The sequence below is a fragment of the Natator depressus genome, chromosome 25 (genome assembly GCF_965152275.1).
Source record: "Natator depressus isolate rNatDep1 chromosome 25, rNatDep2.hap1, whole genome shotgun sequence".
NCBI lineage: Eukaryota > Metazoa > Chordata > Testudines > Cheloniidae > Natator > Natator depressus.
Window position 1 is genome coordinate 5127965 of NC_134258.1, and position 15281 is coordinate 5143245.

General features: G+C 50.8%; 1 protein-coding gene across 1 annotated transcript in view; it reads left to right on the forward strand.

The window, feature by feature from the left end:
* The window catches only part of ONECUT3 (one cut homeobox 3), a 90268-nt gene extending 81606 nt beyond the window's left edge, over positions 1 to 8662 (forward strand). Inside the window, exon 2 of the mRNA XM_074939542.1 lies at positions 3486 to 8662. Coding sequence (XP_074795643.1) covers positions 3486 to 3778 — 293 coding nt within the window. The 3' untranslated portion in view covers positions 3779 to 8662. The remainder of the gene's footprint in view (positions 1 to 3485) is intronic.
* Positions 8663 to 15281: the final 6619 nt, after the last annotated feature.

Consider the following 15281-nt stretch of genomic DNA (forward strand, 5'->3'; position numbering starts at 1 on the left):
CTCCTGAACTGACCCCATAAAACTCTTAAATAACAGGCAAGGAACGCTTTAACCTTTATCTTGTGTCATTGGAAATGAAGACGGATTGGGCTCCTCATTGTGAATCATCGGGAAAAGGAGAGGATACTATTTAAGAGTGTTAAATGGCAGGTGGGCAGGGCAAAGAGGTGAAAGTACCAGACCAGCCTTGCAGGACCCATGATAAACGAGTCTGAAATGGCCTTGGAATCCTGGACACAAAAATGGAGCTTCCTGATTAGCTGTAGGGGAAGTCATACCCATAAAACCCAATGAAACGCACCAGTCTAATTGTTATCCTCTGTTCCTCCTTATTTGGGGTTGATTTTTAAGCGGTTTCCATTTCACAACAGCCGTAGGACACAGTGGGCTGTGCATTCCCATGGGCCCATCTGTCCTCTCAGGCAGTCCAGCTCCCACAGAGTTTTTGACTCCGTAGACTCATAGACTTTAAGGCCAGAAGGGACCATCCTGATCATCTAGTCTGACCTCCTGCACATTGCAGACCACAGAATCTCCCCCCTCCCCCCCACACCAGCTCAGATCCTTGCAAGTGGAACCAGGTGTATCCTGTCCTTCTGCTTCAGCTGGCCAAAGTCTGTGAACAAACCACTCCTGATGATGCCAGCGACACCCAGATATTTTTGATGTGAGACTGGCACAGGGGCTGATGGCATCTGAGGTCTGTTTGCCTAGGAGCTTAAGGCATGAGCAGAGAACATGCACATTAGCTGAGCACAAATATCCCATCAGGGAGATCCTCCAGCTGAGGTGTTGAGTGTGTGTGATATCGCACTCACAGGGCTGATCCACAAAGGACCTGGTACAGCTATAGAGAGAGAGCTCGCCATGTGGTAGGGACCTGGGGCCAGATCAGCAGCAGCAGGAATTGGTCACAGCGCCATTGACTTACATCTTACCCAAGTTCTGGCTCTCGTGTGGAGCGAGGTGCATCCCCGCAGCTCAGACTCACCTCACTCCTTTGAGCCCCTGCCCTGTCTTCGGCATTTCCGATGAGCTAGCTAAGGAGGGTCCCCGCTCCGTGTGCTGGCTTCCATGAAGGCCTTTTTTAGGCACCTTGCTCTACCCATTCATTGTACAGGAAGCCCGGGTGCCTGACTCGAGGCTGGGTATCCCAGCTGGCAACAGGACACTGCAACGCTGAATCTCCGGGTATGTCTACACTTCCAAAAAAGACCCGTGGCAGCAAGTCTCAGAGCCTGAGTCTACAGACTCGGTCTCGCAAGGCTCATGCTACAGCACCGAAACCAGCTGTGTAGATGTTCCCACTCAGGCTCTGAGACCTGGCCAAGGGGATGGATCTCAAAACCCAAGCGGGAACCTCTGCACGGCTATTTTCAGCGCCATAGCCCGAGCCAGAGACCCAGGCTCTGCGACTCGCTGCCACGGGGTTTCGTTTGTAGTGTAGACACACCATAAGTCCCCTTTGAGAATCCCACCCAAAGGGCCATTTTAGAAAAAGGTGCTTAGGGCAGGTCTATACTGACAAAGGGTATGGGCATAGGTACCTCTCTCAGGGACATGAAAAATCCACTCTCCTGAGAGATGCAGCTTTGCCGACCTAACCCCCAGTTTAGACAGGGCTAGGTTGATGGAAGAATTCATCTGTCGACCTAGCTACTGCTTCTCGGGGAGGTGCATTAACCCCAGCAATGGGTGAACCCCTCCTAGGTGACCAGATGTCCCGGTTTTATAGGGACAGTCCCAATTTTGGAGTCTTTTTCTTATATAGGCTCCTATTACCCCCCCACCCCCTGTCCCGATTTTTCACATTTGCTGTCTGGTCACCCTAGCCCCTCCTGTTGCTGTAATGAGTGTCCACATGGCAGTGCCCTGGCTATGCCGCTGTAGCGTCTGAAGTGTAGACGCACCCTAAGACTCCTAAATCACTTAAGCGCTTTTGAAACTCCCAGGTAATGTTAACATATACCGCAGAACAATGGCAACCAAAGCCACGTATTCTGCTTCAACAAGGGGTTTGTTTTTTTTCCCCTTAAAAAAAACAAACCAACGGCAAAAGCCAGGGGCGGCTCTAGCAATTTTGCCGCCCCAAGCAGTCGCCGCCGAATTGCTGCTCATGCAACAGTGGCGGAGCTGCCGCCGAATGGCCACCGCGGGACACGGCCGGCCGCCCCTTTCTGAAGGCCGCCCCAAGCACCTGCTTGGAAAGCTGGTGCCTGGAGCCGGCCCTGGCAAAAGCTTTCCCCAAAAGAGCAAAATCTGGCCATTTGTGCCAATTAAAATCCATATATTTAGTCACTGCCTCAGCCCCCGTGCAGAGCGTGGAAAATTTAATGGGGTTTTATTTATTATTATTATTTATTTTATTATGGAGGGATCACCTGGGAGCCCCAGTCATGTCCCAACCCCCTGCCCATGCCAGGCACCACGCAAACACAAAAAGCGAAAAGACGGTCCCTGTCCAAGGAGCTCACAATCTGCTCATGCCCTGCCCACAACTTCCGTGTGCCACCTGCAGGGGAATGCACCTGCTGGGGTGACCTATTGCTCAATGCCGAGACTGGGCTGTGGGGAGGATTTTTAACTATGGAACCTGGTTCTGTTGGACTGAAATGAACCAGTGACATGCTGAGAATGGGCTTGAATCCAGCAGGAGAGGGAGCGAAGAGAGTAGCGAAGGCAGTTGGGAAAGCCTAGATTTCCTGGACTGTCGCACAGCCCATTTCACAGACAGAGGGGAAATGAGGGCAAGCCCCATGACAATCCATTCTGGGAGCTGAATGATGGTTGCCTCATTTTGCCTTGAGAACTACTGGTGCAGACCAGGAAACGTAAGCAGCCGTCACAGAAAGTCCATGTAGAAAATTTCAGCTGTTTCCTGCTGGTTTAAGTTGGCATCTGGGCTTAGGGGCAGAGCCACGGGTCTGAGGATCCACTGGTTCACAGGCTTGTTGGTTGTCCAACTGAGGTCAGCAGAGACCAGCAAAAGCCAATGGAGAGCAACAGAAGGTTTCCAGTGGGGCCTACTGGAACCTCTGGTATAGGGCTGCTAGCTTGGCAGAGGATTGCATGCTTCCCTGTATTAGCCCCACTCAGGATTTAGGAATTAGGAGGTCCCAAATTGCCAGAGGGTGAGGAGGGCAAAATCAAGGCATGAGTTTCCTCCAATTCCAGCCTGGCTGCCGGAAGGAGATATTGGAGTGACCCATGAGTTGCAAGTCTCCAAGGGCCTTCCACGTGGTCGCTTGCATTGCATGTCTTAGGCAGGTGGCCCCATCTCAAGAGATGGAGGCAATCAAGAGGAAGGAGAAGGAGACACCTTTGGTCCCATCTCAAGAGACAGAGGCAATAGAGAGGAAGAGAGAGATGGAGAGGTGGCAGAGAGGGATGGGCCGAAAGTGAGGGCGGAAGTAGTGAGAGAGGAGCACTGGGCACCATGGGCCAGCACCCAATTAATGGCCGTGTTCTTTCTTTTGAACGTCTAGCCTGCAAACGCAAAGAACAGGAGCAGCAGAAAGACAGGAACCTGCAGCCCAAGAAGCAGCGGCTGGTCTTCACGGACCTGCAGCGCCGCACCCTGATTGCGATCTTCAAGGAGAACAAGCGTCCCTCCAAGGAGATGCAGATGACCATCTCGCAGCAGCTGGGCCTGGAGCTCAACACCGTCAGCAACTTCTTCATGAATGCCCGCCGGCGGTGCATGAACCGCTGGCAGGAGGATGCGGGCGCCAACCCTGGGGTTCCCTCATCTTCTACAAGCACTTTCTCCAAAGCATGACGTCCCTCTTCTGTCCCTCCCCGATCCCCAACCACTCCCTCCTCACGACAAAGCCAACCACATCCGTCCCCCGCCCACATCCCACGACAAGCCACGCCAACCTTGGCCATCCAGGTGGGTGCTCTTGGGTGCTGCAGGGAGACCACCTCACCAAACCCATCGTGTGGAGATGCTGTGATTTGTCTTCTGGACCTTGGCTTAGTCCCATGTCTCGCTGCCATACACAAGCCCTGGAAGAAGCTCGCTTCAAAGGGGAACCATTCGGAACAGGGCCGTTTCCTTCCCTTCAGAGCTCTGAGGAATCTCCCCCAATGGAGTGAGTGACCCCCAGGCCATTGGGGGGAATGGGGGCTCCTGCTTTTTGCAGTGGAGGATACTGTGCCCCACCCCTGCCCCCCACGCGCTGCCGCGTTTGCCAGGCTCATCTTTCCATCGCACGTTATTGGCCTTTCCCCTCCCCCTGTAAGATACAAGATTTGAGGGGCAAGTTTCAGCCCCGCGCTCTCCACATTCAGTCCCTGAGCATGTCGGGGGGGAGATTCGAGGCATTCAGGCCCAGCCTGTCTAAGGCACGTAGTGCTGAGGTGCCTGATTCCCATTGATCTCAGTGACTGATTTCATCGGGAGTTCGGATCCGAGGCCCTTCCCAAAACCCCACGAGGCACCTCTCTGCAGCTGTAGGCACCTACATACATTTAAAAATCTGGCCCTTCGAGCCCAGGGGGCAGGTGCCAAGGCACCTGGAGAGAGGGTACACTTTAAAGGTAACTGAGCACCCAAGGCTGGGGAGAGGGTAGGTGCTTTGCTCCCTTTAAAGTGTTATTGCTCGCAGGGAGAGCAGGGCAGTGTTACCTAGCAGTGAGACATGACAAAGGGGCAATAGGCCTCCCGGGTTCTAATCCCAGCTCTCCCGCTGCCTTGATGTAGGGCCCTTGGGAGAGTCCCCAAGCCCTCCATTCACCTCCAACACCTGGTGTGCAAATGTTTCCTCGGGGACAGGAGGCTTCAGGGTGAATGTTTGTGTCAAGAGCTTTCAGGACCCCGAAATGGCCAGCGTGAGTGGAGAGCAAAGCACTGGCAGCCACAGGTGTCGCTTATTGCACACGAGCTAGCCCAGTGGTAGCTCTCCCTGGGGGGCCGGGTACATGAGGATGAGACCTGTAGGCTGGGAGGAAGAGATCGCCCCTCCCACCCCCATTCACTCCATCCACCCCCACCTTGCAGCCAAGAGACCCTATCTAGGGAAGATTATTTGATCTTCTGAGGAGTGTCCAAGAGCATCCATCACGGCCACCAGTCATGAAGCCAAGTGCACAAAAGAGGTCCAAAAAAACCCAAAAAAACCACAAAGAAAGAAAACCCCCAAGAGGAGATCCTTTTCTCCTAGGATTCCTTCCAAAGATATTCCACGCCCAACGGAAACCGTGGAGATGCTAATGTCACAACAGTCCCCCAACCCCTGCTCACCTTGCTCCTAAAGCAGGGGACTCGGGAGCCAGCACAGGAGGCTGCTACATTGAATTGCACTGTGTCACCTAGAGATCAAGCAGGTCAAGAAGCACATTTTAGCGACATAAATCGGGTATAAGATAATCCTTTGAAAAACCCAAGAGGAAAGACTTCGCCTGAAGGATCTGCTCTTTCCTGGGGACTGGATCGGTGAGGCCAGCCTGACTCAGCCATGATCTTCACCTTTAGTTCAGTTTTGGTTTATAAGCAAACCCAAACAAAGCACTGTTTTGACTGCTTTGTGTCTCTCCTCCCCATCCCCAACACATGCACTGTATCCTCCGCCCCCTCCCTCCCCACCCCTTTCCTCGTCTCTGTTACCAAAGAAGGAAAACCAAAATCATCACGGAATTGACACTGGTGCACGGTGGAAAACCAAAAAGATATGGATCCGTTTGCAATATATCTCTATATATACACACACGTGTCGTGTGTGTGTGTATATATTTATATATAGCGGGGGAGAAATTGAAAAAAGAAAAATAAACCAAATAGGAATTAAAAAAAAAAAAAGAAAGAAAGAAAAAAGCTCACCTAAAAAACCCCCGGCAACTTGCGAAAGACGACAGATTTTTTTTGTGTGCCAATTAACAACCTGCCTTAAAAGCGAAATCCTAGAGAGATGGTACTAGCTTCAAAATTATTGTTTCCTCTGAGCTCTCGATGGTGACTTGTGCCATATACAAAGCAATCACAAGGGAAGACGATTAAGATCTGCTATGAAGCAACTAACCCTCCCTCGCATATGCCTCCATGAAAAACTCCAGTGCCTCCTTGGGGAGAGGAGGAGGTGTGGGAGGGAACAAGACGGGGTGGGGAGAAAGGGGAGGCCGCTCCCCACACTGGGAAAAAATTTTTTTTAAAGGGACAATATTGAATTGATGCGGGTAAAACAGTACCATCTTTGATCTAGCGTTACGGTTTCTTCTATTCACTTTACTTTGAAACATGATCTGTTGTGCAACAGCGAGGCACCTTGTTGGAAAGAATGAAAGATGGGGAAAATATCTAGCTATCGCTAGAGAGACAGCTCTAGACACAAAAACGGTAGAAAGAAAGAAAGAAAGAAAGAAAGAAAGAAAGAAAGAAAGAAAGAAAGAAAGAAAGAAAGAAAGAAAGAGACCTATAAATAAATAAATAAATAACCTATTGGTATTAGAATGGTCCCCACAGGCTATCGGGACGCCTTGTGACAGTCACACCAAAGCAATCATTGGAAAAGGTGAGGTTGGGACAAACCAAACGCAGGGGGGAGGGGAGGCTCAGATCGATATGGTTATGACCAAATCACACGTAACAATTTACTACGAGAAAAGAGTGAGCAAGCGCGAGAGCGGGAGGGACGGAAGGCAAAGGCCAGGCACCACATCACGTTCTGCCAACCAAAAGTCATGGAAAAGCCAACGTCGTTTCCCTCCCTCCCCTGCCACCGAGACTCCCCTAACGTTGTTTCTTCTTGTCTTGTCGTGAAGCGGTGATGGTGATGGATTCCTGAACCCCATCTAGTAGTATTCAAGGGCTGAGAAGCCAAGAAGGGGCCTTGGTTTGGGAAGTGACAAAAAATTGAGTAAAGCAGGCCCCAAAGATGCAAAGACATTTCTAGTGAGAACCCGAGAATAAAGGCTACCTCACTTGAGTTTTCAATTTCTGTGATTTGAAAATCACGTCTGATACCAAAGATTTTGTTCCCCTTGTCTGGTCTGTGCTGGAAACGCCACTTTCCCTGCTACCTTTGCGACAGGTATACGAGGAAAACCTTCCCCCCCTTTCCCTCCATCCCCACCCCAGCCTTCTGCTCCTTTTCTGAGCCCTCCCGTGCAGCCCTTTCCATCCCCTAGCGAGAAAGAGAGAGAGAACCGGATGGTAGCATGGTAGACGAGTGCCTTTTTCTTGTATCAAAGGTGTGTGGCCATTTTTTTTTTTTCTTCTTTGCTTTTGTCCGAGAGACTCACTATTACCTCAGCTCTCTAAGCAGATGGATTCTGGCAATTCTTGCAGCCTTTGGGTGTTGGGACAGAAAAATACCCCACCCCCCGTTTCTGCTCCTCATGGGCAGAAACCCCCCCTTACCTCCTCTTCTCCCTGAACCTCTCCCTTGCCCAACCCAAACTCCCTCCGCCATCAACTCCCCCTCACTTATCTCAGGCCATGACCACCACCCCTTGTGCAGGCCTTACGTGACGTCAAGGGATGAAATGGGAGCTAGGTTTGTTTGAGGCTCTCTAGTAGCCTGGCAGATGCCAAAGAAACGTAAGTGTGTTTCACTGTTAAAAATTCCCTTCCTCCTCCTCCTGTGTGGGACAGGGTGGTGCATTCCTTGACCCTCCCTGGTCAGAGCCCAAGGAGTAGCCGCTACAGAACTTGGCAGGATGAGGCTCCCAAATACCAAAGCTAAAGACAGAAAGAAAGGAATGGGGGGGTGGGAAGTTCTCTGCTCAGATCCATCCCATCCATGTTTTCACTGGGAGCCTCCATACCATCGCAGAGGATGCTATACGGGACACAAGAACATCCTTCTAGCAGGACGCTTAGCCTTGTGCCTTTAGCTTTCTCTGAACCTCTCTATTAGTACACGGGCTGGAGCCACGAAATTCAGATCCTGAACTATAATATGTGGGTCAGGAGATCCCACCCAAGGTATCCTCCATTCCATGGCTCCCCGTTTCTGATAGGAACCGTTAACAATCGAAGCAAGATGGCGCCAAACCTGGGAGGAGTGGAAGGGAATTTGAAAATGAGCCCACCGTTGCATGCGGGCTGGGCAAGGCAATTCCGCCCCTTGCCATCCTGCCCTTGTTCCTCATATAACGCCATGCCCCTGGGCAACGTTCCCTCTAATTTTTGACAGGCCATGTGCACAAAAAATTTCTTCTCTGCAAAGTGTTGTGCTTCTGTGCAAATGTTTTTGAGTGCAGTGTTTCACCGTGTGCGCAGGGTTTAGGATCTGTGTGTGCACACACGCACAGCTTAGAGGGAACAGTGCCCCCGGGCTGGTCTCCAACCGGTCTCAAACAGAAGACCTCCGGGTCTAAACGACCCAGTTCATCAACCCGTAGCTGTGGCCCAGCCACCACTAGAGGGAGACAGAGATACTCACTTGTGACCTCACAGGAAGGTCCAAGTGTACAAAATGGTGAGCGCACTATATAGGCAAGTGCTAAGCGTGGAGGAGAATTTTACCCTAATATTTCTTAGCTCCGTAAAAGAACCACAGCAGGAACACCCTATCCTGGCCTTACCCCCTGCCTCTTAAAGCGGCAGCGCCACCAGACCCCCCCCGCCCCCCCAAATCACAGCCCAGATTTGCAAAGGGGCCTCAGTCATTTGGGTATGTTATACTGTCTGGAGAGATGATAGGGCCAGACCCTGATCCCTGGTGTGTTATGCAAGAGATCAGACTAGATAATGGTCCCTTCTGGGCTAAAACTCTAGGAGTCAACTAATGACACCAGCATAAATCAGAATAATTCTCCACTCACTACAGGGGGTTTACACCAGGGTCAGCGAGATCAGAAGCCGGCTCTTAGACTTCATTTGAGGTATTACTCAATGTACTAATATTACCCATGTACTAGATGGGGCATAAAGGCATGTGGGGCCTGATTTTGTTCCCAGGCACACCGGTGGAAATCAGGAGCAACTCTGCTGGAGACACTGGTGTACGTGGGAGTAGAATCAGTTCCAGAGGGTGCATCTGCCAGGGCAAACAATGAGCATTTGCACAAGTTCAATATTCCCTGGAAAGTCCCTTTCAGGGTGGTCCCCTCATTAAATTACCCCCTTTCACCCACATTTTTCATTGTGTAAATACCCCTGGAGACTTGGTGCCATTAATTTCATTGGCCTCTGAGGATCACTCCCCACCCCTCACTCTGCTTTGACCAGTGAGTGAGAAATAATGTGTTATTCCCCCCTTGGCGCTATCAAAATCTGCAGCACAAATGCTCATGCTATCCCAGGTCACTTGCGATGAGGCCCTCGCTCGTTGAATGTCTCAGGTCAGTTGCACGCACAGTTAGGATGTTACAGGTCTGTGATTCCCAAAGTTCCATCCCCAGCGGGGTGGAAATGTCGGCTTCAGTTCAGGAGAAAAATGCAGCAGGTGCTCAAATCTGCTGACTTCAAGTCAAAGTCAATCACGGGCTTATATCCTGTCCTGAACAGCGGCGCCCTCCTGAACCAGAGCATTAAACTGAGTTCCAGCATGGTGCCAGAAAGAAACGGTTACAATTTGCGTGAGGCCAAACTAGATCAGAAGCGAAACCTCGGCAGGGATCGAGAAGGTGGTTTTTAAACATGGTCCTGCTAACCCTGTATGGTTCAGCTTGGTCCGGGTTTCCAACCCTCAGTTCTTAGCCCAGGGAAGGAGAGGCAAAGACCGAGGCTGAGATATTATCAAAGCAGGCTAACAGATTTAGATGCCCGTTCCCATTGACAGTAATGGCAGCTTTGAAAAAACACAGTCCAAAGCTAATTTTCCCCTTGACCCTCCCAAGGGAAAACGCAATAGGAAGCCCTCAAAATAGGCAGGTTGAGTGATCAGCCTTGTTAAGCCACCCACACCCGATACTTCCCCAACCCCACCCCCTCCCTACAAATCCTTCCCCTGGCCCTACCCATCCCAGACCTCTTCCCACCAGCCTTCTGCCCAATACCCACATGGCTTTTGATACCAAAGACATTTTTCCATGCACGGGAAAGCCCTTTTTAGGCCCAGCACAGACCTTACAAGCTTTTGACAATGTTCTCTGAAATACCTCAAAATATTTAATGTATAGTTTATGTGATAAAAAAAAATTACTTAGCTAGTTTTTGGAATTTGTGACTTGAAGCTTTATACTGTTAAATTATAATTTTGCAGAAGACGGCATGTTCTTATTTCTTTGATGCGTTCAATGGGAGACATATTGAATGTTAAGGAAACGAAAGCTGGTTAGTTTCACGATATAAAAAGAGAGAGAGAGAGAGAGAAAGATTTTAAAAAAGGACCCGTGGAGTTTACAGATTTCATATTTAAACAAGTCCTTTTAAAAAAAAGAAAAATGAATAATGATGAGGACGATACCTTTGCGTTGGGATGTGTTACTTTTCTCTGAGTCATGTCTTACGAGAGTATTTATTATATGTGTTCTGTGTTCTAATGTAATTTAAGAAGAAAAAAAGACAAAAAAAAAGACAAGATGAAAATTTGATTTATGCATGAAAAATATACTCTTTCTTGAAGTAATGTAATAATTATTCGTGGGAGGGGGGAGGGGGGTACAATGTGCGTTTTGTCCACCAGGTTTCATTTGACTAGGACTTCTCTGCATGGATCATGTTTTTCAAAATCATGCGCTCATGGGAGACGATTATTTCTTTAGTTTTCTTCTTCTCTTCCTTTCCTTTGTATATAATTGTGTTGTAACAACACCAGGGAGTTTAGAAGAAGCCCCTCCCCCACAGTGAGGGGTCGGGGGGGAAATACTGATCGAGGATGGGGTTTGGACTGAGTCACATGGCAAATCCTAGTGTCCAGCAAACAGGGTAAGAGTGTCTGGGGCACAAGGCCTTGAGCATCCATGAGTGACCATCATGGCAGTCCAACCCATCTGACTCCCCACCCCTCCAAAAAAAAAAAACAAAACCCCCAACAACTCTGAAAAAAACCCACATTGTCAAAGTTTTTTCCTTGTAATCTTGAGTCACCTTGTTTTGTTTTAACCAGATTGGTTTGCTCACTTAGTAGCAAATCACAAGTGTCTTTGTGCAGAAGAGAGAGAGAGAGAGACAATCAGTTACAATGACTCCTGGAGCTTGATCAGCAAGACCCCTGCACTCACTGAGACAAGGGAAACAGCCCAGCCTGGGCCCAAATCAATGAACACAGCAGCAACGGCATCCCCTTTGTTTTAGCCACTTAGGCTCCGATGCCAGGATCTAACCAGGCCAGGAAGACAATTGGGCTGAGATATTTCAAAGCAACCTAAGTGATTTGGATGCTCAGATCCCATTAATTCCAAATCCCTTGGCAGCTTTAGAAACAAAGGGAGAAAGAGGCTCTCCCAGTTCAGCGGGCTTGGAAAGCATTTCGATGTGTTGCAATGCGCAGTTCCGCTTTCATGCTCCAGGATGGACTAAAGAGCCAGTTTTATTCTATTTCAACAGGTTCAGTACTTCTGTGGCCCCATGTAGCACACTATCAGAGCACCTCACAAGCTTTAATGCATTTATCTTCACGCTAGCCCTGTGATGGGCAGGGGCAGATGGGGAACCTAAGACACAGAGACTTGCCCAAAGTCACACAGGAAAGGCCTGAACCTGGGTCCACTAAGCTGTAGTTTCATAAACTTCTCCCTCGCTACCCATCTGTATTCTCCTGATGTTCCTATACCAGGCCTGTTACGCTGGGGTGTGCGTACAACCATTCTTACATAGCTGTCTCTTCATTACTCATTCACACCAGGAATTATAACCGTGAAAGCTGGGTGGCTGTCTCTTTGTTTTGGTGAAATCTAATTATAATTGTCACTGTTTAAACTGATTGCTCATTTTTGCCCTTAACTCAGGGTGAAATTCACACCCCGGTGCCAGCATATGACCCAGATAATTCTTAACGCCCTGGGAGGAATTCAGTGCATAACCCTGGTCAGTTTCTAGTCAATTTCCTTTGTGTTCCCTTGCATTAGACCCTGCCACTGCTGTTCTCTTTGGGTGACCACACCTGGAGGGGAATGTTCTAATCTGCTTTAGCTGGTATTTTTTAAACCCTTTCAAACACTCCTGTTCTGGTTCAGCACAGCGCGTAAGCACGTGCTTGATGTTAAGCAGGTGGGTCATTGCATCAAAGTTACAGCTGAATACCTGCTTCGCTGCATGGGGTCTGACAACACTTGACAGTGGAGTGAGCCGTGATGGGGCCCCACCCACTGCAGTGGGAGCTGAGGGAAATAGTCAGCTTGCACAGTCCCGCTGGCCAGGGGAAGGTTTTAAAAGGCTTAGGGAGAACTCACTTCCTAACCCATGGGGCAAAATATAACCAGCTCGCTGTCCCCGAAATGTGTGCAGTGCAGCCTGCTTTGCCTGCCTTCCCCATCCTGGTCTGCTCACCCAGCCCCACCTGTCCAGAGATGGGGGTGGAGGGTAGGAATATCCGGGGGAGCATGAAAAGATGAGGAAATAGCCACACTTGGGGGGGGGGAGAAAGAGTATAAACTACCTCTTTCTGCTTCTCAAACGCTACAAGAGCCAATGCCTTAAATGACTATTCCCCACCTTCTGCAGGCCCCTCTTCACCCCCACCCCGGAAGACGGTCCCTCTGCCCTGAGCTCTTCTGAACTAGGTCTCAGCTTCTCTGCATTCCACTGCGGCGGGCAATGGACAGCTTCTCCCCAGACGGGAGTTTATTTGCAGACAGTTCTTAACAGTGCCCCCTATAGGCAGCATGAGACAGCATCTCCGCCACCCACAGGCTCCGGGACCCTGCTGCCTTGTCGCATCTCCTGTGCCGTACAAGGCCCATTGGGTTGTGCAGAACGCCGCAGTTCCGACTTCTAGGGTCGCGCTGGCCTCTGTTGGGGCTGCCAATGGATTCTCGTTCTTGCTCCCCGGTCTTTTCAATGCCAGTTGTTTTCCCTTCCAGCAGCCCCGCTCACTGGAGTAACTCTCCGTTTGCTGCGGTGGGGTTGCTCTGGATTTATGCCAGTGCAAAGGAGATCAGAAGCTTCCCTGGGTGCCCACATGGTCTGGGACTATTGGCCAGGAGGGCAAGTGGCAAACCATTCTCAGGGCAAAAGGGGAAACCTTTGCCTTCCATTTGCAGCCCACCAGCGATTCCTACCGCTGCTCCCCATAGTGGCAGAAGCGGCCTTCCTGGCACCTTGGCCTCACTTTATTTCTTTGCTTGTTAGCAGCTCTTCTGGCAGGAGAGGGATTTGCTATCCCCAGTCCCACAGAACACATCTCCTGCCCAGTCCCTCTGGCTGTGCAAGATAGCCTGGTCTGTACCGAGATAGCACATGGCAGGGGGAGGCAGGTCACTGGCCCACACGGGGTTAATTAGGCTGGCTGGATTCCTTCTAACGGGGATTCCTTTAACAACCCCAGCCCATCAAGCAAACCTCCACTGGCCTTGATGCAGCCTAGAGGATCCAGGATCGGTGCCTCCTGGGTTTGCCTTTCTGGGGATTTGCCTAGCACCACCCATAGAGCTGGCACTGATGCTCATTACTGGAGAGACTGGCCCGGCCCCCCCAGCTCTTGGGCTGTTTAAGGGGACGGGCACTCAAAATATTTTTCTTCCAGCTGCCCCACCCTCACCTTGCAAATAAATGGGATTGTCGGCATCACTGCTCTGCCCCCCTTTCCCTCCTTTCATCACCTAATATCCCCAGAGATCCCCAGATTCCTCCCCACCCCCACAAGCACCTTCTCCATGCACAGGGCTTTCCCCCACAAGATCTCATTACCACTTCAGTCCATGTTTCCATCCGCAAGCCGTCCTCACCCGCAGCGCAGACAAGGAGTCGTCTCTGAGGTCACTGAGATGCCAGCTGCTGGGCAGGAATCTTGTGTCCAGAGTTGCTTGGGACACTCACGGCCCATCCATCCTTCCTGGAGCAGGGGAGCTTCCCTGGCATTGCCTAAACTGGGGTCCCTTTGGCATTTTAGTCCAAGCCCACATTGCTTCCACGGGGTTAATGGGCCTCCCACATTCGAGACCTCAGCTGGTTCCCACAGCCCAGCATCAAGCAAGTGGCCCCAACAAAGCAGAGTGATGGGCCCAAGGGGGGATTTTGCAGATGTGCTCAGAAGCACTGCCTTTATTCCGTTTGACTCGGGTGGGCGCCAGGGGAGGCCAACGCTGAGCACGCCGGCAAGTCTAGCCGCCGTCTCTCTCCCCTCTTGCAGCCGGTGTTCCCGGCTTTGCCTGGGGGAGGAGAGGCTCTTGTCCTGTTTGCCCAGGCTGAGTCACAGAAGGTTAATCAAACCCGGCACCAGTGCCCTGCTGTCTCCCACAGGGTTCCCCTTGGCGCTGCCCGCTGCCCAGACAGTCACCAAAATGGCTTGAGGAACAACCTTTCCTGATACCAAAGATTCTTCCGTACAGGTAACGACAATCCTAGCTGTGTCCTAACGACAATTCTCTCAACCAGGGGTGTCCCTGAAGAACATTTCCGTGCTGTGGGAAGCAGGCGCAAGCGCTGGACCCTGTGGGCAGCCCAGCAGCAGCCCAGGGAAGTGCAATGGGCGGTGACTAGCGTTATATCATTCCTCGCGGTGGAATTCTGCTGCTGAGCGACCTGTGGCTTCCTGTTGATCAAACACCATCCCTCCTTCCAAGCTAGTTGTATCCAGGATTACAAGCCGAGGGTGCCAAGCAGTAAGGGGCGCTAGTGATTTCTAAACCTGCCACTGGTACTGGGTTGGGAGCCAGGAGACGTGGGGTCTAGTCCCGGCTCTCCCCACTGACCTCCGGGCAAGTCATTTCCCTGTTCCTCTCCCCTGTTCTCCACTGTAAATTGGGGCTAATGATGCCGTGTGCAGTGCTTTGAGATCTAGGGATGAAAAGTGCTCAATGCGGGGAGAGCCGAGTGTTGGCATTCCTGGGTCTGGGATCCCCATCCAGACCCTCAGAGAGCAAACAGCTGGTGCAACGTGCTAGCACACTCGCCATACAGCATTGTAGGATGGGCGGAGTGTGGAATTCTAGGGGTGAAATCCTGGCCCCACTAAAACTCAAGCCAGTGATTGCAATGGGGAAGGGGGACAGAATTTTACCCTATGCAGCTCTCTACTTCAGTGTCCCCTGGCTGTAGCACTCTTTCCACAGCGGGAATCGAGTGGGGCTTGCTTTCGATCAGCTGATCCCTAGCTTCCAAAATGGCAAGGTTTGTCCTTTTCTGGTCCAATCTGCCCAAGACAGGTGTCCACGTAACAGTTTCTAGTCTGCTTCGATTTGGGCCAACTTTCTGCAGTGAAAAGGTTTTTAGTAGAAAAATGGGGGTTTGTCAG